At 32.7% G+C, this 24,451-nt stretch overlaps 3 protein-coding genes across 4 annotated transcripts in view; all 3 read left to right on the plus strand.

The window, feature by feature from the left end:
* Nucleotides 1-23,256, plus strand: part of LOC125839825 (chitin elicitor receptor kinase 1-like) — a 66,687-nt gene extending 43,431 nt beyond the window's left edge. The window contains exons 2-13 of one of the 2 annotated variants that reach the window (XM_049518827.1): nt 15,786-16,503; nt 18,845-18,878; nt 18,993-19,000; nt 19,126-19,278; nt 19,531-19,736; nt 20,159-20,248; nt 21,549-21,642; nt 21,745-21,896; nt 21,974-22,065; nt 22,372-22,510; nt 22,673-22,771; nt 22,866-23,256. In XM_049518827.1, coding sequence (XP_049374784.1) covers nt 15,855-16,503; nt 18,845-18,878; nt 18,993-19,000; nt 19,126-19,278; nt 19,531-19,736; nt 20,159-20,248; nt 21,549-21,642; nt 21,745-21,896; nt 21,974-22,065; nt 22,372-22,510; nt 22,673-22,771; nt 22,866-23,030 — 1,881 coding nt within the window. In that variant the 5' untranslated portion in view covers nt 15,786-15,854 and the 3' untranslated portion in view covers nt 23,031-23,256. Of the gene's footprint in view, nt 1-15,509; nt 16,504-18,844; nt 18,879-18,992; nt 19,001-19,125; nt 19,279-19,530; nt 19,737-20,158; nt 20,249-21,548; nt 21,643-21,744; nt 21,897-21,973; nt 22,066-22,371; nt 22,511-22,672; nt 22,772-22,865 lie in introns of those variants that run through there. The other variant, XM_049518826.1, reaches the window with a different exon arrangement.
* The window catches only part of LOC125839832 (ribonuclease 3-like protein 3), a 71,567-nt gene that overhangs the window by 12,792 nt on the left and 34,324 nt on the right, over nt 1-24,451 (plus strand). The window lies entirely within an intron of this gene.
* On the plus strand, nt 7,745-8,590 carry LOC125839830 (chitin elicitor receptor kinase 1-like). Its single transcript, XM_049518832.1, has one exon. It carries the CDS (start codon nt 7,749-7,751, stop codon nt 8,451-8,453), a length of 705 nt encoding a protein of 234 aa, XP_049374789.1. The 5' UTR covers nt 7,745-7,748; the 3' UTR covers nt 8,454-8,590.

Here is a 24,451-nt window from a genome sequence, read left to right on the forward strand (position 1 = left end):
CAACTTTTATTTTTCCACTTACCTAACTTCAAAACTTGAGATACAACACTTGAACACAATATCACATAACACATCATTATTAATTTATTACCCACCCTCTTGGTCTTTCCACGAAGATACGAGTCAATTTATACGTTTTGAAAAGTCAGGGTGTTACACAATTATGAATCATAAAATTATATACGGGCCATAATTTGGGTTCGTAGAATGAAATTCCAAAACTTAAAATTTCAGTCTGACTTACACGGATGGGATCTACGTACGATATCAAACCACGGACCGTAGATGACCTCGTGGAAGGTTTCTGATATCTTTTAATTGGGTTTGATTTGGTCTTTACCCATTCTTCCAAAGCCTAAGCCACGACGTTTTAAATTCTATTAGGGAAATATATTTCATCAAGTACTCAGTTTTCTTTTATTTCTAAGCTCTCAATGCTCCAACTAAAAAAGAAACGGCAAGGAAGACAAAAGCTAGGGTTTCAAGGTTTTCATGTAAGTTCTTCTTTCGAGCTTCGTTCTCTAGGTCTGTAAGATTTCAATGAGAGTATCCCTTAAATCTCATGCCTAAAGAATTTTTTATTCTCAAGAATTTCATAAGATTGTTAGAAGTAAACCTAGGGTTTTTTTGAAATTATGATCTTTCTTTGATAAGCTATGTGTTTATTGTTTTACTTTTATTTTGAATTTTTATGGTACCGATTTAACATGATTTTTATGGTCATTCAAATCCTTATGACTTTTAAGCACAAAAACAAGCATGATATAAATTACAACCTAAATACATATATTTTAAGATATGACTTTTGAGCTTAGCCTCATATAAGATTCAAGATGATAAGCGATTTTCATACCTATGAACATTGTATACTATACATGTTGTTTTAGGAGGATTATTTAGTACCGAGAGGAAGTGGGTTTAGAAAATTCAAGTCTCGTAATTACACGCCAGCGTAAAATTATATTTTACCGCTTTGTCGGTTAACCTTATGGCCCTGAGAGACTCAGATTACTGGATCCACATATGATAAGATATGATTCAATACTCTGGAATGATATAGGGCAACCCATCCAACTGGATTATAAGTTAGGCGTCTCTTGAGCTCAAATAACGTGTGTCGATTATAAGAACCCCTAATTATGCATTTTTATGATATGTTTTTAAGTCTATATGGTTCATTTTAAGTATGCTATGTTATGGATATGTTCATGTAAAACTATTGGATTAGACTCATCCTCATACATGCTTTGAATGGAGGTTTAAATGATTAACTCCGACTGTTTGCTTTGCAATTCTTTTTTTTATGTTTATGATTTTGGAAACCTTATTCCAATGTTCCTACATATGCCTTTTAATATGATTATGTTAGTGTTCCTTATGTACTCATTACATTCCTCGTATTGATGAATACCTTTCTTGCGCTTCATCCTTTTATGATGTAGATTTGGCGCTCGTACTAAGACTCGTAGTTAGTGAGGTTGTAATATTTTCAGTTAGTATTTGGTGAGCCCTCCTCATTTGAACTCTATAATTTAGAATTCTAGACTTTTGTTATGTTATCTTTGATTTTGAGTTAGATGTGGGTCATGTCCCGACAAATTTCTATTTTCATTCTAAGTAGTAGAGACTTTATTCAGACATTAGTAATGTAGTCTCATGAATCTATTGACTAGCACAATTTAGTTTTATGTTAAGAATATATTTTAGCTTATTTCAGGTGTCGTGTCTCAGCTAAGGTATAAATTTGAATCGTAACAAAAAGTATTTATTTAAATAAATAAAACACTGATAAACACCGCCAATTATTCCATAAAACTAGATAAATTACTATGAAATAACTGACGGTGTCCATATGAGTTTCGTGGCAGAAATAAAATCAAAAGAAAGTTTCTTCTTTTTTCCTAATTAATTTTCCAATAATTATCAAGAAACAACGACCGCTCAACTATAAAGAATAACAAAAGAATATAATTACAATTCAAACTTGTGATGATAATGTTTGAATTGTAAAAACTATGCTTTTAGTAATTTATTCTCTTGAAAACTTACCACAATAGTTTAAAATCGTAACGGATGAATCGATACTAAAAGTTAATTAATAGTACTCCATCAAACAAGAAAACTTAGAAATTTCAATATATCGTGTTGGACTTTCAAACAAAGAAAATCGAGTTAAGGATCAAAAGAATATTTAAATTATCCCATTTTATTGGGTTCCACTTGCATATATGAATCATTGAAAGTGTGAGTTTTCTATCCAAACTATCACTCAATGGTTATTAGCAAAACACACTCAGACGTTGACTAGGTCAAATATTTGTCTAGAAATGTTTTTAGGTGTGTTTGTCCAAAAAATCTTTGTTCACTTGGCATATATAACAACTCTATCTGCCGACACATTAATTTATTTAGTATATTTTAATTGACTTCTTTAAGATTACCCTAAACTCTCCCCTTTCAAGTCAAAGATATTGATGCCACGATAGAGACGAGACCAAGGCTAAAAAGGTGGAAAAGAATATGGTGAATGTCACAGTTGAAATAAATTAATTTATACGTTGATAGTTTTAACATTTAACCCTAAGTTTAACCTAATATTAATTTGTTTAGATTTTTCATATTAAAATTATTTTTCACATGATCGAATTTTTAAACAAAAGAGAGAGTGTTCATGCATCATCATAAATTAGTTGAGGTGTGTTACACTAATTAGTGAGTGATAGTTCAAGTAGAAAACTTATTCTCTCAATAGTTCAAATATGAAACTCAAAAAACTGGATAGTTTAAGCGTATTTTTGATCCTTAACTCAAGAAAAATTTAAAACTTATATGGTGCTAGAGTTTCGCACGTAGAAGTTCGAAATTTCGTCATACTATGTCATAGCTTATTCACCTATCATGATTTTTTCAACTTCACTCAACACAAAAAAAAATCAAGTTTAAAGGGTGTTTTAATACTTTCTGTTGACTTTTTATAACTAAGAGTTTCATGCTTTTATAGGAGTTTGTGACGACTTGCTATGCCGTGTGGCAGATCGAAGGTGTATCTAAATTTGGTCAGCTAATTAAAAATGTATTTTTAGAGCTGTCAATAATTCGGAAACGAAACTAATAATTACTATCAAGTTACTGATTGTAGACTCAAATGTGTAAAGTTTGAACTAGTTTAATTTCAGATTCTTAAGTCTGATTTTGAATTTTAATTGAGTAAATTTTAGGTTTAGCAAACATAAAAATCATATTTGTATGTTATAGCTATAGTTTGTATAATTGCGCTCCATAACAAATTTTATGTTTGTTATGACTATTAATATGTATATTTCGGTATATATATATACATAAAAAATATGTATTTGGGTCTATTTGTATATTTAGGTATACAAATGGGTCCTGCATTTATATATTTTGGTATACAAATAGATCCTGCATTTGTATATTTCGGTTTATTTGTATATTTCAATATACAAATGGGTCCTGCATTTGTATATTTTGGTAAACAAATGGGTCCTGCATTTGTATATTTTGATCTATTTGTATATTTAGGTATACAAATGGGATGACAAAAAACATGAAATGTTTACTGCGAATTACAAATAAAAAAAACTATGACTATAATATTTAATTTGAATTAATAGTTTGCTATTACTTACAATTTTCTCATTTTAATTTGCATGAAGCCCAACTTATTTAGGTATGAAGTTGGGCTCTGAAAAGTCTTAACTCTAAATTTGAATATATGTAGCAAACAATTATTATATTAATATATCACAATATTATCTAACAATCCCCCCCCCCCCCCCCCCGCCCGCCCTCTTTAAATGCATTCATTTTGATATGATAATTCTTCGTTCTGTTCATATAAAGCTCAAATTAAACTAATTATAATGCAGAGACACAGTCCTGAAACACTTATTTTCTCTCAAAAATTTAATCAAACACTTTATTTTTTTCAAATGAACACTTTTCATCTCCTAATTCTGGCCAAACAAGTTAGTTTTCCCATTCACTTTTACTTGTCTATCATTCAAAATAGAATTTTACTTTTACTTGCGACTTTTAATATATCAAGATTTTTTTTTTCCATGTTTTACTTGTAGGCTGTAGCACTAATTATTTATTCTCCAAATCATTTTCAAGATCTAATACTAAACCTTAATTAATCAGGATACTGTGATAAAATAATTATGTCAATAATTATTTTTCTTAATCGATATTTCTATTCCAAATAGGTAAAGTGGTCTGGTGGACCCTTGTACTTGTATGAGTTTGTATTGTGAACCTTTCTACTTACCCATTTGTCATCTGGACCCCTGAACCCATCTAAACTCAACATTTTAAACACCTTTTTTACCCTTTAGTTGTGCGTGTACCACAAACGCCTGACACACAATTTTAAAAATAACTATAAAATGACACGTGTATATATATACCACTTCATGTCATCTTGACATTTTTGTTATATTTAATTAATATATTTCTGATTTTTATTTGCCTTTTGCCACCAAACCCACCACTTTCCCCCACAATCTCATTTCATTTCTCTTTCATCGTCCTTGCACTTTTTTTTTTCAACCTCTTCTACTCTTTTCATTGAAGAAAAAACACCAGTAGCAATCAAGGCAATCCGTCTTTGTTTTCATCCAAATCAAAGAAGAGAGGTTCACCGCTTGAGTGTGCAGTGTGTCAAAGTCGTCCTAGACCAGTATCTGTGTGTGGCTATATATACCCACTTTTTTTTCTCATTTTTTTCTTCATTCCCACAAAATTGTTTGAGTATTTTTGTTGGTTTTGTTTGATTTTTAATTTATCTATGTAAATTTTGTAACTTATTTTCGTATTTGTATGTTGTTTAGTCTAGATTTCATCTTCTATTTATGTCTTTGTTTAACTTTTAGGTTTTTAATCAATTATACTATTTTTTGAAATTTTTTGGGGATTCTATTTGTTATTCTTTCAATAACATGTTTCATGATTTCTATTAGATTATAGGATTCTAAGAAAAGCAACTTTCATGATGATGTAGAAAACTACAATAGGATCAACCACAAAATGAAGCAAAGAATTAACTGGAAATGCATAGAAATAAAAGAGGAGTATAACGATGAAAAAAGATGGAGAAGAAATTTGGAGAAAGAAGATCGAAAAAGAGGCAAGAAAAAGCTCTAATTTGTCTAATAATGATGTTAAATGCAAATAGGGAAGAATATGACTTTATAAAACCATAATGTGGCTATTAGACCCTTTTAACCAGATTTCACGCTCCTCAGGTGTGTGTATCACACGCCCCTTGTTGTGTCTGCAAATAGGACGCCAAGTCAGAAAACGTGTTTAAAATGTTGAGTTAAAATGGGTTCAGGGCTCCAGATGACAAATTGATAAGTAAAAGGGTTCACAATAGAAACTCATATAAGTACTAGGATCCACCAGACCCTTTTGCCTTCCAAATATAACAAATAAAAATGAGCTAAGGAAGTATTAAACATTTTCCATTTTGTGAAAAGTTGAACACGTGAAATGTGAATTCAACAAAAAGACAACATCCTAGACTCGTCAAAACTGAAAATTCAAATTAGAGGACTTTGAAAAGTAGTCCTTTTATGAGACAAATCAATAAATGAAATAAATAATTAAATACAAGGGCTTGACAAATGGAGTAAATTTAAAGACCCATGCTTGATTCTTTTCAACTTTAATTTCTAAATATTCTTAAAAATATTATTTATTAAAGTTATGTGGACTAACTCCTTGATTTGGAGAAATGAAAATAAAAGTAAATATGCCATTCAAGATATTTAGAGGGTGTATTTTGTAAATTACATGAACAGTAGCTCAGTAAAAAACTAACAAAAAAAGGGAAAATAAGCACCTTTCGTTTATTAGTTTAATTTTTTGAGTAAGGTATTTAATTATACACATCAAACTCAATTGAAACAAAGTCAAGATTTTACAACTTATTAAGACTAATGTAAATAGTTAAGAAAGCTCATGCCATATATATCTTAAGTGATTAAGTTATTTACGTAATGGACGTTTGAGAGTACGCACAAAAGTTTTTCTAAAATTTGAGTTGAAAATGTCTAATAGAAACACTTTATCATGTGTGCTGATGTGCTCATGAATATAAGTTTTTATTTTATTTTAAAAGGAATTAAGATCTCTTGACCACTATGAACAGAAAAAATAACCTTTTCAAATTTCTTAGGAATAAAAATAAAAATCTCTACAATTTGTAAATTGTTTAGAAGATCAATTCTCACTATATTTGATTCTGTTAAAAGAGTTCTTTTACATGCCAGAATTATTATCCAAATGAGATTAAAAAAAGACAAATATAAAAAACAAAATTTGATTTTGTCCAACAAACTTCTCATGCCAACATTCACATGTCATGGAGTCAAAAAAGGATTAATAGAAGTTAATTAATATGTTATAAAGTAGATTTTGAGTAAGTTAATTATACCCTTTTTCTTGTTTTTTTTTTTTTTTCATTATTTCTTTGCTTCTTTCGAAGTCATAGGATACTGTTTTTCTTGTAATAGTTATAACTATGACATAAGAAATAAGAGTTCTAAATATCGGAGTAAAGTTATAATAATTTCATAAGTTTTTATGCATTTTTATTGAACAACGGAAGGAGAGCAAATCCAACTAACATAATCACATGAGGCAAAAAATAATTTTCCTCAAATGTAATATCAGAAAATAACGAAATTTATTAGTACTACAAGTAGTAAAATTTGACTTTGGTGGAGTGATCAAGGGCTTCGACTCAAATTTCTATCAATCCAACGGTTTAGAATTGCAAATACTAAACGTTACGACGGCCGCTATATATAGAAGCAGAATTTGAAAAGAAAAGGAAAAAAGCCACCATAGAAGACTGTCATGTTGATGCTCTCTCTCTTTTTTTTTATTTTTAATATCTGGTAACATTATCTACATTGAAGCCCGGCAAAATTCAAATTCATGTCAAGAAGAAGGTAAAACTATCCCTAACAAAGGCAACTCAAAATTAGGGCAACTCAAACCCGAGATTTCTGATTAAGAATGAAAGACAATCATAATTGGTTATGTTGATGATTTCATTAACCTCCGTGACATGTGTGTTGATGACATAATTCTTTTATTATTTTCCACAACTAAAAATCAAAATTGAAAATAATGTACTCTACTAAAAAATAGATTTTTCCTTTTTACTTTATTAACCTATTTTTATTTGTCCATTATATTATTAAAAATAAAATTAGAGTCCGATTATTTTGATTTCGCGCAACGTAGGGGCCCATTAAGAGAAAAGCTTCCTATCAAAGAAATTTTTCATATCCAAAATTTGAATGCGAGACCTATAATTACGGGAGAAACAATTTATCTCATGTATCACATCATTCAGTGGTTTAAAAATAAATTCTAATTTACTTATTCAAATTAAAAAAATCAAGAGATAATTTATCATCTAGTTCTAATTTACTCTTATTATTAACTATAGTCATTTTTCAAACATAAAATTCATTATATTCAACAATACCATAATACCAACTTTTATCTAAAGTTCTACCGGTCAAATAATATTTCATATGAGCAGTGCAATATCTAGAATGTCAAAAACAATACTATATACCAATTAAATCATTCATTATTTTACTATTTTCAATCCAACTTTATCAAATACCCATCTAAAAAATCTCCCAAAAAAAACAAATTCTTGCAAGTATCAAAATTTCCCAAATACACATTTCAGAATTTTTTCCATGTTTGAATCCAACCCAAAAAACTTTATGTTGAACTTATCCCTTTTCTTTATACTAATTTACTTATCCTCTGCTCCATTACCAGTTAACTCTCAATGCAACAGAGGTTGCGATTTAGCATTAGCATCATTCTACGTATGGCGAGGAACAGATCTCACTTACATCGCAAATTTATTCAATATCGAAACTAGACAAGAAATCATGGATTACAACACCAGAGATACCATCCCAAATCTAGACAGTGTAATTGCCGGAACTAGAATTAACATACCTTTTCGCTGTGATTGCTTGGAGGACGGCGATTTTTTAGGTCATGATTTTCAATATGAGGTTAATTCAGGGGATACGTATAGTATAATTGTGTCGAATTACTCTGATTTGACGAGTGTTGATTTGTTGAGGAGGTTTAATAGTAGATACCCGGAGAATAATATTCCGCCTGGTGTGAATTTGAGTGTTGTTGTGAATTGTTCATGTGGAGATAGAGATGTTTCTGAAGATTTTGGGGTTTTTGTGACGTATCCTTTGAGATCGGAGGAGAACTTGACGTATGTGACGGCGACGACGAATGTGAGTGCTGAGTTAATACGAAGGTATAATCCAGATATGGATGCTAAATTCAGTGCCGGAGAAGGGATCATCTATATTCCGGGAAGAGGTTGGTGTTCATGCTCTTTTGCTTTATTTCCCTCGGATAATACATAAGCGTGTTTTTTAACTTTGCTTAGCTAGTGTTTATATTCTTATTACTTTGAAGGTGCGTAATTAAACATCTAAATTTGTATGAAATTGAATAAGTAACTATACTAATTCTACATGATATAATATGCATCATACAGGAACTTATCATTTTATTAGATATGGCCAAACACATATACAACCCCTCCAACTTGCCCTCATTTTTCATTTTGGCACTCCAACTTAGCCTTGTTCCATTTTAACCCTTAAACTCCATTTTTTTTGTACCATTTAAACACTTATACTAATTTTTATGATTTGTTTTTATTTATGTTCTTCAATTGCAATTTCTTATTTTAAAAAAATAGACGTGTGCCTGTTAATTAAAAAGATTAAACATTCGCGAACGAACATAAAAAATTTCAAACAATAATATTATTTTTTGCTATTTCTCTGTATTTTTGCATGAAAATAAATTGACGAAAGTTCTTTGATTTTCTTTCTTAAACATTCAATCAAATTAAATAACACTACTTATTTATTTTTTCTTATCATCTAGGCTATCTAAATTTAACGCAAATACTCACTTTTAATTTTTAATATAAATCAATACGAATTAAAAAAATCCATCTTCAAAAAGACTCGACTGACTTAGTTAATAACACTACTAAAAAAAGACTCTTGTTCATTGCTAATAACACTACTAAACAATGTTAAAACTCGACTGACTTTATTAGGTTGCAGTGATTTTAAAGAAAGAAAACTAACACAATTTCGTCGGTTATTTTTCACACAAAAATACATAACACTCTTAAAAAGAAATTATTATTTTTTAAAAAGAATTATTTTTTGTTAATTTTTAATTTTTTAACTAAAATTAAATTACACATATCGATTTAAAATAAGAAGTTGCAATTGAAGAATATATATAAAAATAAATAAATCATAAAAATAGTATTTCGTGTTAAAATGGAACATAAAAAATGAAGTTCAAGAGTTAAAATGGAACAAGGCTAAAATAAAGTGCCAAAATAAAAAATGTGAACAAGTTAGAGGGGCTGTATATGTGTTTGGCCATTAGATATAGATTATTCGCATTGCTGAGGGCTTTGGTCAAATATAGGTGCTAAACAAGACTTTAGAGACCTATAGTAGGTGCTATTGTTATGATAGTCAACAAGATTGGATGTGTTTTCAAAGGCGGGAAAAGGCGTAGCAAAAACCCACCGAGGCATTGTGGGGGTGGGAGTGAATGGTGACGGTGATGATAGTAAAAGTCTTATAAGGCGTAAGTCTTTGATATTTTTGTGGCGTTCATCTAAGTTTGGGCGTAAATTTCTTATGGGGTGTATGTAAGGATGTCAAATGAATAGGTTGGGTTGAAATGAGAGAACGAGTTGAAATAAAAATCAAGTTGGGGTCATGATCCGTCTAAGTTTATTTTGGGCTCAAATGGGCTAAAAATGAGTTCAATCATGACCCGTCCAATTTGGCACGCTTAATCTCAATAATTTTAGGAAAAATTACCTAAATATAAAAAAAATTCTACCATTTGAAAAAATTACAAAAATCCCTACTTTACGCGATGTATCGTTCAAATACATCACTTTACGATGTATCGGGACATACACGATGTATTAGCCAGATACATCATTTTACGCGATGTATCGGGATGTTGAATGATGTATCTAAAATCAAGACACGATGTATCAAAACGTTGAGGGATGTATCCGAAACCGGGACGTGATGTATCGTCACATTTTGGGATGTATCCAGATTCCACCAAATTTAAGGGATTTTTGTAATTTAGAAAAGAATACGGATAGAATGTAATTATGTCTTAACACTACGGGATTTGTGTAAAATATACTTACCCAAATACACAATTAATTTTAGGAAAAACTACATAAATTGGCCACAAAATTCAAATAATTACAAGTTCATACCTAAATCCAAAGTAATTCTTAAAATATCCATTCTCTCATAATAATTACAGTACATACCCCTCATTCATTAAGACTGATAATTTTTACTTAACTGATATCATATATTGTATTGATATCATTAAGACTGATAATTTCGCTTAACTGATACTAAATCAGTATCATGCGTTGTATTGATATCATTAAGATATCATATATTGTATTGATATCATTAAGACTGATAATTTCGCTTAACTGATACTAAATCAGTATCATGTGTTGTATTGATATCATTAAGATATCATATATTGTATTGATATCATTAAGACTGATAATTTCGCTTAACTGATACTAAATCAGTATCATGTGTTGTATTGATATCATTAAGACTTAAAAAAACACTTTTTAAATGAATTAGCCAAACACAAATTGTTTTTTTTTTTAAAAAAACACTTATTTGAAAAACTATTTTAAAAAAGTTTTTAATAGCAATGTCAAACAGACTCTAAATATTCAAAAGTACCTAGAAAATCTAAGAAAAAACATTTTAATATATTTTTTAAAGTTTTTATCTCCTTATCTCATTCTCCTCAGTCCTCACGTTTCTAGTTGGGTCGACCTACTCAAAGCTTGTTTTATTTTCTTTACTTTTTCTCTTCTTCTTTTTTTCTCAACACAATATTCAATTGAAATGGTTGGAGTTGTAGCATACAAACTCTCTTTGCCTAAATTTAGATTTTTGCGAAGAATCCGTTGTTATTCATATCTCTTTAATGTGATTCTAGTTATATACATATAGAATATAATTAGACTGATAAAATATATTAATTTTTTCTTTTTGTCTTTTCATAGTAGCTTTCATCTTTTTTATCTTTTTAGTGACTTAAATTCATAACTTTAAGATTAGAAGTGAAGGATGCTCTTATAAGCCTCGTTTGCCATAAAATACAAATGGTGGCTATTCATATCTCTTTAACGTGATCCTAATTATTAATTGAGTTATTTCAATTCAACGAGTTTCTTTTCATATCTCTTTAACGTGATCGTAGTTATTAAGTTATATCAATTTTACGAGTTTCTTATCCATTTTCTTTAGACCATGATATAAGGGAGAGCAAATCAAACTATATAAACTCAAATTGAGTTTAACGATAAAGTTTAAACACAACCTAATTATATCCGCCCCGTCCTATCGAAAAATAAAACCGACAAATCCTAATTTCTTTGTTCTAGTTTACGTGAGAAGATTCAAATTATAAGAATAATAAATTACATAACTTTCAAGGTAAATTCAAGCATAAATCCTGTCTATTCTGAATGAATTGTCACGACCCAGATCGTCGTGATTGACACCCACACTAACCCTCCGATGGGAGAACCATTACTACAACCCGACTAAACAACTTAACGAAAAACTAGGCATTTAAAGGTACGAAAGCAGGTTTAAATGCATAAATTATATAGAGTTCCCATAAACTCCAAAGGTTTAAATAAACTAGCTAAACTAATGCGGAAGAACAACCCCTAGAACCTGAAAGTCATTGTACCAAAAATCTACTAACGACACGTCTAAGAAAAGGGGCTCAGCCCTGACACTAAACAAACACCCTAAACAAATAGTCTGAGTTCAAAAAGAATGGACTTAAACAAGAGAGATCCATGACAGCCTAAAAGAACTGGCTCACCCTTGAATCCGGTTACGCTCAATAGTCATCTAGCTGAGGGCTATCAATAGCCGCCTGAAGATGTCCTATACTCAACAAAGAACAAGCAAGTGCAATATCAGTACACAACCACATTGTACTAGTAAAATCACACGGCTATTCTAGTAAGCGAAGTATATATAAGCAGTCACAACAAAGTAAAACACGCATATACAGGATATAAATATCAGTTATCATTTCAGGGTCAATGTATAATTCCACATTCTCAATAACAGGTATATATGACAAGTCAATGGTCTTCTCATGGAACCCAAGCCCAAACTGTTAGTATATCGAAACGTGGTACACGATCCCAATTAGTGTGCCGAATGTGACACCCGATCCCATATATGTGTCGAAACGTGGCACCCGATCCAAGTTAGTGTGTTGGAACGTGACACCTGAACCATTCAACAAGCCACAATCACAATCACAATGTACATTCTCATAATTATACAATCAAGTGTTGATTCATGACATACAATTATTCGTTCATACTCAATTACATTAGGTGTGATCAATAGGTTTCCTTCACATACATACATGCATTACAATAAAGCAATTACTAACATACATCACGCAAAACATGAAATTACAACCATCACCTACCTCGAAACCAAGCTTGAATCCTCCTAAGACACTTGAGCCATCCCTTTCCAGATTCTTCCCGCTTGTTCGTGGTCTAAAAACATACAATTAACGCAAGGATCAATAAATGAGGCCTAATTACTCGGATTATAATCAACATTATCAACCCTAGGCCAACCCAAGATCCCAATACCCAAATTGGGGCTTTTTCACCATTAACTTCAGATCAAAACCTTCCCCCAATGATAATTACCCAAGAAACTACGTTCTATGGATCGAAATACGGATTAGGGGAGTTAAATTCTTACATTTAGTGCTAGAAGATGTGGAAAACTGTCAAGAACTTGCCCTGGGTCTGTTATGGAATAGAAGAAACTAGAAAGAGAAATTAAAGAGAGAACGAATGATAACTCTTTGTATTGATTCTTGCATTGATTCAAATAGAAGAGTATATCTCTATTTATAAATAATTAAGGAGAATCTTTATTAAAGGAGAATCCTTCTAGATACTAAACTAAAATAAAACTAAATATTTTGCAATTAATGTAAACCCTAAACTTGAAAGGAAATTAAATACTATAAAATATTTTTAGACTAAAAAAAAAAGTAAAAAAATTCTACCAAATTTCAACATTCCTCCTCAAACTCAAGTTGGTATATCTAACTTGAGTTTGAACACTTAATTATTCTTCAAAAATATCTTCTAATAAAATTCATCCTCACATTCTTCTTCTACTAGTAATGCTTGTGATTATCTTGAGTGTCTTTGAACTTGCACACTTTTGTAACATGACCTGTTTGTTTGCAACTTCCGCATACTGTATCAGATCTCCACTAACAGAATTTTTCCAAATGTGTTTTCTTTTTGCAATATTTGCAAGGAGGATAATCAACTTTTCTTTTTTGATAGTTTGCATAAAAGATACCTTCAACAATTTTATCTTGTCTGAAAGCTTTTCTTTGTTCTTGTGCTTAAAGAGCACTTATCAATTCAACAAGAGAGATGGTAGAGAGATCTTTAGACTCTTCAAAAGCAGAGATTTTAGACTCAAATCTCTCGGGAATAGTTACAAGAATCTTTTCAACAATTCTATTATCTTTAAAATCCTCACCAAACAACCTGATTCTATTGACAATCGAGGAAATCCTGTCAGAATAATTAGTGATAGTCTCACCCTCTTACATCGTAAGAGATTCAAAATCTCTTTTCAAATTCAGAATTTGATTTTGTCTGCCTCGTTCACTTCCTCGGTACTCCTTCTCAAGTTTTTCCCAAGCTTCTTTTGCTGTCTCACATGCAATGATTTTAGAAAAGATTGAATCTGCAACTGAATTTTGAATTACAATTTTGGCTGTGTTTTTTGATCTTCTCTTCTGAGTGAAGTTTGATTTCAGCATCAGAAGATTTTTCAGTGAGTTGTTGTATGAGTTTGTCTTCCATTACAACTTCCCACAAATTATAAGTCTCAAGATAAGACTTCATCTTAATTGCCCAAATTTGATAATTTTCACCATTAAAGGTTTGTGGGGCATTGAAAGAAAGAGTATTGCTTGTATGGTTTGAAAAATAAGGTTTAAAATAATATAGATTAAAAATTGGTTAAAAGTAGCCCTGCGTTAAAAATAAAAGCACGGGTTAAAATTGGCCCTGCGTTAAAAATAAAAGCACGGATTAAAAGTGGGTTGAAAATAGATATGATTAAAAGTTCTTCTTCAACGAACTCACAAATCCATTAAGATCAATGTAAGACTCTGATACCACTGTTATGGAATAGAAGAAACTAGAAAGAGAAATTAAAGAGAGAATGAATGATAACTCTTTGTATTGATTCTTGCATTGATTCAAATAGAAGAATATATCCCTATTTATAAATAATTAAGGAGAATCTTTATTAAAGGAGAATCTTTCTAGATACTAAACTAAAATAAAATTAAATATTTTGCAATTAATGTAAACCCTAAACTTGAAAGGAAATTAAATACTATAAAATATTTTTAGACTAAAAAGAAAAAGTAAAAAGATTCTACCAAATTTCAGCAGGGTCGTTCCTTAGCTCTCAAGAACGAAACTTGCAGAATAATAACGTTTTCGGGGTTTATTTCCGACTTAAGTCGCGTCTGTCCCGCTATGGCGGACCTCATCCCGCTACAACGATCCCGCCCCTGGCGGCTTGCACGAAGACAGAGAGTCAAATTAAGAGTTTCAAACCCCTATTTAACATCACACCTTCATTCCATGATACTCAGAAAATACCCGTTCACACTATGATCAGTTTTGGGAGTTCCACTTGCTCGAATTCGATTTCGTAAAATCATACGGGTTCCTTAACGTCTTAGCTATCCACTCACATGATCAGATTCATAATTAGGTTGCTCATTCGTTATCAGATTTCCCTACACCTCACTGACCCCGATTTCATCCAAATTTGGATTAGGTTAGAAAATTTCAAATTACTACCAAAAATTTTTCTGACCCCAATTCTTTTCCTCATTGGCTCTTTCCTAACGACGGAATCATGTCATTACATGAATCGACTTTCTAAAGATTTTAATAGACCATAAAACTAATAAATATTGGGATTCACTATCAACTTCTACAATCTTTTGTACAATAAACTTCACACGATTCAAATTACTTGACATCAACTTTTTAAATTTTTTTTTTTTTTTTTGCTCAAATGAAATTTCAAAGATTAAGCAAAAAGTCAAAAGCTACAGTAATTACTACTTCGTTGAATTTGTCTTTGGTCAAACCAGAATCACCAAGGGCTTCGATTCAATTTTCTTTCGATCTAACGGTTGAGAATTGCCACCATTAAAAAGGCCGCCATGGAAGACCAGAAGAAAGTTTCAAAAGCTGTAAGAACACGGCTTTCATTAATTCCCTGACAAGTGCGCTGACGACACAATTCTTTTCATTGTTTTCACCAAAGTATTAAAAAATCTGAACAATAATCATTCATTATTTTACTAATTTTCAATCCAACTTTATCAATAACCCACTCAGTCAACGCTTCCTCCAAAACCCAGCTCAAATTTCCCAGAAAAATACGTTCTTGCATCAATTTCCTTCATACCCATTTCATAAATTTCCAGAAAAATACGTTCTTGTATCAATTTCATAATACCCATTTCAGGAAATCCAGAAAAATACGTTCTTGAATCAATTTCCCACATACCCATTTCAGAAATTTTCATTCTTTCTTCATGAAACAATGTTTGAATCCAGGCCAAGAAGTGTTTTGAGCTTAGGGGTTTTTGTTATACTAGTTTACTTATCCTCTGTTCCATTACCAGTTAACTCCCAATGTAATAGAGGCTGCGATTTAGCTTTAGCTTCATTCTATGTCTGGCGAGGTTCAAATCTCACTTTAATCTCAGAGATGTTCTCCACCAGTATACCAGATATCGTTTCTTACAACAACAGGGACAACATCCCTAATCAAGATAGTGTAATCGCCGGGACAAGGATTAACATACCTTTCCGTTGTGATTGCTTGAACGACGGGGAGGTATTGGGCCATGCTTTCCCGTACAGGGTTAAAACTGGTGATACTTATGATCTTGTGGCGAGGAACTACTCTGATTTGACGACTGCACAGTGGATGATGAAGTTTAATAGTTATCCTGAGAATAATATCCCGGATACTGTGAATTTAAGTGTTGTAGTGAATTGTTCTTGTGGGAATAGTGATGTCTCGAAGGATTTTGGGTTGTTTGTGACGTACCCTGTGCGGGCGGAGGATAACTTGACGTCAGTGGCTTCAGCAGCCAATGTGAGTGAAGATATAATCCGAAGGTATAATCCTGCGGCCGTGTCCATACTAGATATAGGGCAAGGAATCATCTATATACCGGGCAGAGGTTGGTGTTCGTGATCTTTATGTGTTTGTTTTATTTCCTGTTAGGAGTTTTATGTCTTGCTTTATAACTTTATGGGGTCGTTTGGTAGCTGGTTAGAGTTGTGCAAATATAAGTAATGTAGAAATTAGTTATGGGTGAATCTATATATTATTTTATGCAGATATTAGTTATGTAGGGATTAGTTATACGAATCTATCAAACGTCGTATAAATTATACAAAAATTAATACATAAATAACTTGTTTCTTATCTAGCTACCAAACGACCCCTAAGGTTTTAGTCCTAGTACTTCTTTTTTGGCTCATGTTTTAGTCTCGTGGGAAAAGGGGGAAAATGCTCTCTTTTTTAATGATAAGGGAACCCCCAACCACTCGTATGCAATAGCTCACAAACCGCACAAGAGAGCAAACTGCACTAGGCAAGTCCCGTGTGACGAGCTCGGCCTGGAAGGCCAACCCCTTCTGTCACAGGCAAGAAGGCAAATGCATTTTTAAGGAAGGAAGTAGGCACTTTGTCAAAAAAAAGAAGTTAGGAAGGAAATAGGAATTAATTTAGGAAGCAACATGTTTTGTTTAAGGGTGACATTGGATTGAAGTTTATTGTTTACTATAAACTGGAGTTTGTAGTTTGAATGGATAGAGTCAATGAGGATTGAATCATCAAGGATGGGTTTTGATGTGTCTAAATGCGCAACGGGAACTTGAAGCAGTGATACAGCACTAAGCATGGAACATTAATGCAAAATTTGTTGATGATACCTGTTTTCTTTCTTCTCTTTTTTGGCGTGATGCACAGTGTAGCGCTGGACCAATTGAACTTTAGCATTGTCATCTGTCTTTGTTCTAAAATTGTTCGTACATTGGACTAAAGGGGTTCGAAGTACATGATTAACTCTAGTAGTGCTGAACTGCTCATATCGGGAAAATGTGACAATTTTCAAGCATAATAATCTTGTGTGAAATTCCTATGATTTACATAATGCTTTTGATTAGCTAAATTTTAGCTATACCAACTGAGTTTATCGCTGGGTTCCGTAATGGCAACACAAGGGGCAAGCAGTATTCACAAAAAGAAGAAGCACAACTGAGTGACTGTTCTCTGTTGTTTGGCTTCTTTGAGCTCTTCAATCTGCATCCTGGATCATTTCCTCAAACTGCCGACCTGCCTCGATTCCAGTCTTGAAAAAACATTTTTATATATACCACATGGAATGCAAATGTGAAGATTGAGAGATACATTTACCCTCAAAGAATATTAGATGAAATAAATGTAGAATAATCTTATCAAAAAAGAATGATCTTTAATTTTGTTAGTGATGGTAAAATATCTAGAGGTATACCCTTTTGGAAGCACAAACAAGCCCTTTCAAGTATTTTTCAATATCACTCTGTTTTCTGAAGATCAAACAGTAAGTACTGAACAAGAAGGATCACTTAAAGATCAGAGTTATGCTTTTGAGGATCTTTGCCGTCCATAATGGCTCTCAACAGCTTCAGAATGAAAGCTACCTTCTTATAGGTAAAAAAAGAAAAAAGATATAAGGGCTTGCGAGATTCTATTTATTCTTGGTTCTTATTTTGGTACTTTGGATGAGCAGGAGTGTAGTGCGGGCATGTTGCTTGTTAGTCTTTCCTAGAGCAAACTCAAAATGATAGACAACAAATGCCAGGATATTGTTGTGTTTTAAATAGAATGCGTTTATCGAACTAAAACTACCTGACTCAAATCTGTGTCTTGTACAAATGCATTTCTACTAAGACACGGATATGCTCGTGTATCTTTCTGTTTCTCATCTTCTTAGTGTCAGCCAGCAGGCTCCCTCTTTCAATCTATTTTCTAATAGAACAGTTTGCAATATCTCTGTACTGTTATCTGTGCTGGGAAGAAGTCATAGCTTGATGGTTAACAAATGTCCTAAAAGAGCTTGCTTCTGACTTTGATATTCTCTACACCATATTTTATTTGATCTTCCCTCTTTAATCCATTCCAATTCCTTGATCTGTTTCATATAATGCTAAATTTCTCGGTACCAGAAGTTCAAATTAAAAGAGACTGATACACTTCAAATTACTTTTAGCTTTGATACAACATCTTTTTGACAAATCCTTTTAATCACGTGCTTTACTTATTAATGAATTAATATCTTTTACAGCTGACCAGCTTCCATATATGATGCCTTTGATGTTTTTCTTTTTCAATATCTGCATAGTCTAAGTTTGCCAATTAAAATTGGAGAGCGGTAACACATTTAGTACAAATACTTTGTCTGTTTTAGTGATTGTGCCTACTACGGTTCTTAATGTATAAACAGTGTTTGAACCAACATTTCTTTCATTATGCAGATAGAAATGGGAACTTTCCGCCGCTGCCAACAAGGTAACTCATTAATATTTGATGTTAAATCTGACTGTCTTGTTCTCTATTGATCTTCCATTAACTAGCACATTGCTGACATTTATCATTTGTATTGTTTCTCCCTCTAATTTGCAGCACAGATGGTTTGGATCTTTCCTCGTCTTCAGTGTTGGCTTATTTGTTATCCGTTTTCAGACCATTCATGATGATAAAGGAAGTCCTTTATGCTACCTACACTTACTATCGTTGCATACTTCTTAATAATTAGGTTTGTCTGGGGGCGCTAAAGCTGGGATATCTATAGGAGCAATAGGAGTAGTCTTGCTGTTGGCTGGTTTGGTTTATGTAGGATGTTATAGGAACAAAACACAAAAGGTTTCGCTGCTCAGATCTGAAGACCACCTCCATCAGTATGGTCATGGTAGGTGTTGATCCCTGTTCTTAAGTTCTTAATTTCTTATAGGTTATAACATTCATTTATTTGACGTACAACATTTCTTAAGGTGCTTATACTTGGATCACTTTAAGGCTGAAAATGCAATTTAAAGTAGCTGATTTCTTTGTTGGAATTGAATATTTCCTTTAGTTATGCTGCCAACTTTTAGCAAGTATTGGAGTAGTAGAAAACAATGTTTGTTAGTTAACTTATATGTTAACCTTTTGTCTTGATTAGGCCTAGAAGGCAGTACGACAGTGAAAGCTGCTGATTCCGGTCGCCTGGCTGATGGCAATTCTCCAGGTCTTTCAGGCATAACTGTGGATAAATCTGTTGAGTTCACTTATGAAGAGCTTGCTACTGCAACTAGTGACTTCAGCATCGCTAACAAAATCGGACAAGGTGGTTTTGGTGCGGTTTATTATGCTGAGCTCAGAGGCGAGGTTTGAACTATTCTTAAATCTTACTTCTCCGTATAACCTGTTGTATTATGAAAGAAGTCATTCTTTTTAGTTCAGATCTCATGAAGTGAGTGGGTAAACAGTAGTCCAGAGAAAGGAGGAATAAGTAATAACAAAGGGCAGGGAAGACACATGCAGAAGAGCATTCGACAAATAAATGAATAGCTTAGTCATCTGGTGATGCTCCAGACTTCCACTGATGCATTGACATACATTATATCCTGTATATTTTGCACATATTAATCATAACCAACACTGAATCGTGATTTCACTTCTCCACTGGGTGGGATGTCCTGTGATTTTTCTGTGGTCGTACTTATTTTTAAAGTTTTAACCATAACCAACTTAAAGAATTATTCAAGTGTCTTTATACCCAGTACTTTTTGTGCTGTAAACTATTTCAGAAAGCAGCTATCAAGAAAATGGACATGGAAGCTACAAGGGAGTTTCTAGCTGAATTGAAGGTCTTGACAAATGTTCATCACCTGAACCTGGTAAAAACTAACTTCTCTGCCACTAGAGGCATGTCTCTTCTGACACTATTTTCATTTTCTCATTTGAGAATACATACATGATACATATATACAGGGTGGACCCACATGCAGCATTCTGGGTGCTCGAGCACCCATTGACCCACCCTGAACTACATATTCTTATACTGCAATTTCTTAAAATTGGGATATAAGAGTTGAAGAGCACCCATCAGTCAAAACTTGGGGTGGGTGCTTTGGTTGAGAGCCAGATTTAAGGGGCATGATCAGCTACGTTCACTGTTCGATTCCCTGATAAAACAATTTTAAGAACTCCTGTTTTCTTTTTCTTACTCGACTTGTCCTTCTTTTTCTCCCATAAAACACTCTTTCTTTTTTATACTTTCCTTCTTCTTCTTCTCTCTCCTTTTTTTTACAACTTCTTTCTTTCATTTTTCATTTGGTTAATCACTGTTTTTAATGTTTCTTTTGGTTGATTTTTTCTAATTATCATTGTGTTCAAATAATGTTGCTCTTATATTTTATGATTGCTAGCAATTTTATATTAAAGGAATGTCAGCACCAACGACCTTAAAATCCTAAATCCACCACTGCATATATACACACACATAGAGAGAGAGGGAGAAAGAGGGGGGGGGGGGAGGGGGGGAGGGGGGTCGCAATACTAAAGCAATATCAATTCAATGAATTAGTTCAAAATAAATTACGTAAGCCAAGTGATTGCATTAGTTTGGTAGTCTTGCTGCTTGAGACATCTATCCTAATGTAAAGCATAAATCAAGTGGCTGCCACTTTAATGTTTGTTATGATCCTTGAAACCTATACTTAGAGTACCTTAGTTGTTACAATCTGCCATTCATTTACAACTGAATAAATTGCTTTAAATGCACCTAGAGTGCTCTGAAGAGAATTAAGGCCTCGATGGGAATGGGTGCTGCAAACTACACTAAAGCTAAAAGAACAAGGTTGGAAAAGTAAAATCTTAGATACAAACTTATAGTTATAAAGTTATCAAGTGATGAGTGAGGTCTTGTTTTGATGCGGGTAATGACACACCTCAGGAAGGGTATGTGACCACTGTGAGATGATTAAAATCCACTTTCTTGATTTGATATCCTGAAGAAAGTGCAATAGTTTCTGCAACTAAGAGATTCCAGGGGATGCGTTACACTTGTTATTGAGGTTTGTAGTTTGGACAGGGTCTTCAACATTCTTAATCGGGAGGGCCATTGAAACTCAAAACATGGTGTAATTCTTCTTTTTCTTTACACTAGACTGATTGTTTCATTGATATCGAGTGCAGGTGCGCTTGATAGGCTATTGTGTTGAAGGTTCCCTCTTCCTTGTATATGAATACGTTGAGAATGGCCACATAGGCCAACATCTACGTGGTACAGGTATCTTTGATGTGAATTAAATCACATTTCATAACTAACAATCTTTCAGTAATAGTTAGTTCCTTAAAGAACTTTTACTCAATCTGGTCAATTTATCTCCAGGAAGGGACCCATTGCCATGGTCTAAGAGGGTTCAAATTGCTCTAGATTCAGCTAGAGGTCTTGAGTACATACATGAACATACCGTACCAGTTTACATCCATCGTGATATTAAAACAGCAAATATTCTGATAGACAAAAACTTCCATGCAAAGGTTTGTCAACGGGCACCTCTTTTGTGTTTGTCTATTGTGGGCGGCTGTTTTGTAATCGTGTTAATTGTCTGATTTAGGTTGCAGATTTTGGTTTAACGAAACTGACTGAAGTTGGAAGCTCATCTTTGCAAACACGACTTGTGGGAACATTTGGATACATGCCTCCAGAGTAAGTGTTTTCCCATTTTGAATTGAAACCTTAAGAGTAGTAACAGAGATGTTCCTCACCCTATTTTTTTCTTTGAAGAAGAGAATCCATTATTATTATTCTGAGAGTTGTTCCATAATTATGTCGGTGTATCCGTTTTTTGTTAAATGATTGGTGATCAGTGCACGGTCAGTCAGGAAACGGGTAGTTCTAATTATAAACCAAGGTTTTCTCAATGCCTTGCTCAAAGCTTAAGTTGTTGCTTTCTGATTAAAGCATTTCTTTTGAGTGCCTCATGTGACAGATTTGCATATTGCTTTTCTACAGGTATGCTCAGTATGGTGATGTCTCTCCCAAAGTTGATGTTTATGCTTTTGGTGTTGTCCTATATGAACTAATTTCAGCCAAGGAAGCGATTGTCAAGCCAAATGGTTCTGTAACTGAATCAAAGGGTCTTGTTGCTTTGGTAAATTTCTTTACATATTTCTTCGAAAGGACTATATGTTTGCTCTTCATTCCTTTTACTAGTCTCCTCCTCCTTCACTTTGATAGGCAATTTATAGTTATATAACACTCTGATGCTAGTTTTTCGTAGTATTGATCCCTCTTTTGCCTTTGTTTATCATAGTTTGAAGAAGTACTTAATCAGCCAGAACCTGATGAAGATCTTCGCCAACTGATTGACCCAAGACTCGGAGACGACTATCCCCTTGATTCAGTCCGGAAGGTAATAAGATTTTAATGAAACTTGCATTGGTAGTAGCTAAAACAGTTGTTTCTTTCAGCTTCTTACAAAAAGTCCATTTCTTCACTAATCACAGATGGCACAGCTTGCCAAAGCTTGCACCCATGAAAATCCCCTAATAAGACCAAGTATGAGATCAATAGTTGTTGCGTTGATGACACTCTCTTCGTCAACAGAAGATTGGGATGTTGGATCTTTCTATGGAAATCAAGGTATGATAAACCTCATGTCTGGAAGATAGTAAACCAAAATTACGCTCCCACGCGCAATTAACATTTCATTCAGATTCATGCTGTTTAAGCATTGGATATGTGTACTACTTGTGCATTTTTACTTGTATAGTACTTGCTTGAATAGTGTAAGAAAAGATAGAAAGATGTATTTCATTTGTAACATCTAGCACATACTTTGTGAGTTAGAAATGGAACATTTCCTCATGAGGAAATACATGTTTTCTTTGTTGTCTGCTGTCTGCTGATGTGACGAGCAGTGTTTATTATCAGAAGCAGAGCCAAGATTTTTAGTTTATGAATTCTTGTCTACATATTGGTTTTGGATATATTATTTGTACTTAATAAATTAAAATTTTTATTTACAATTATATGGTTCGGAGTGACAATTACTATGTCTGAAATAAGACAGCAGCCGTACTTCTTCATATGTTCATTTCTTATGACAATTGAAGTCTAGTTTTCTTCATATTTGATGGCTTAGCAGTTTCATCTTTAAAGTTTGAACTGTAATTTTGATGTCTATAAAAATCACTGTATTTAATGTATATATCGTTTTTTTAAATACAATGATACAGCCCTAATTGTAATCCTCTACATAAGGAGCTTTTGCTACTGACTGTTTGCCCCTTAATTTAAACCCCTCAATTTGCAACTAGGATTACTGACCTATGCACGTCATATCCACTCATCCGTTTAACAATAAAACTCTCTAATTTTCTCCATCTTTCTAACGGTATAAAAATATGAAACTACACTTGCATTAATTACTACTAACATTAGCTACTCAACATTTTATAGACCTGTTAATAGTCAAATAAAAGTGGCAATGACACCAAATGCAATAGAAGTATCCAAGTATATATAAGTATCTCACTATATACAAATTCGAAAAGTATTCAAGTGTACAAATATTCTACTGTAAAAAAATATGAAACTAAACTTACATTTACTACTACTTACATTAACTACTCAACATTTTAAACAATTTTTAATAGTCAAATACAAATGACAATGACACATAATACAAATAGAAGTATTCAAATGTATAAGTATTCAACAGTATAAAAATTTGAAAGTATTATTATGAACCTCAATTTCTTCCTCCTGTTCAAATTATAAAACATTCATATGGATACAACAATTGCCTACAACCCTCTTTGGAGTAGTGATTTTCATCATTGGATTGGTGAAAAAAATCTTCAACTGAAACCCATAAAAAATAAGCTCCGAAAATCATGCAAAGATCGTTAATTGTAAGGAATTTAGGGGGAAGAGACAGTGATTGTACAGAGATTAGTGAGGAAGAAACGGTTGATTTGGGGGAAATATTGAAAGAGAAACTTTGAAGGTGGGAACTAGGGAATAGTGAAGTGTAAAAAATAGGTGAAAAAACTTGATTATGATAGATTTTGCTATTTAATAATGAAAT

Source organism: Solanum verrucosum, unplaced genomic scaffold (genome assembly GCF_900185275.1).
Source record: "Solanum verrucosum unplaced genomic scaffold, falcon-dt-bn FXZP01000175.1, whole genome shotgun sequence".
Lineage (NCBI taxonomy): Eukaryota > Viridiplantae > Streptophyta > Magnoliopsida > Solanales > Solanaceae > Solanum > Solanum verrucosum.

Coding starts and splice junctions, on each gene's coding strand:
- LOC125839830 (XM_049518832.1), top strand. CDS start 7,749: ATGTTTGAATCCAACCCAAAAAACTTTATGTTGAACTTATCCCTTTTC.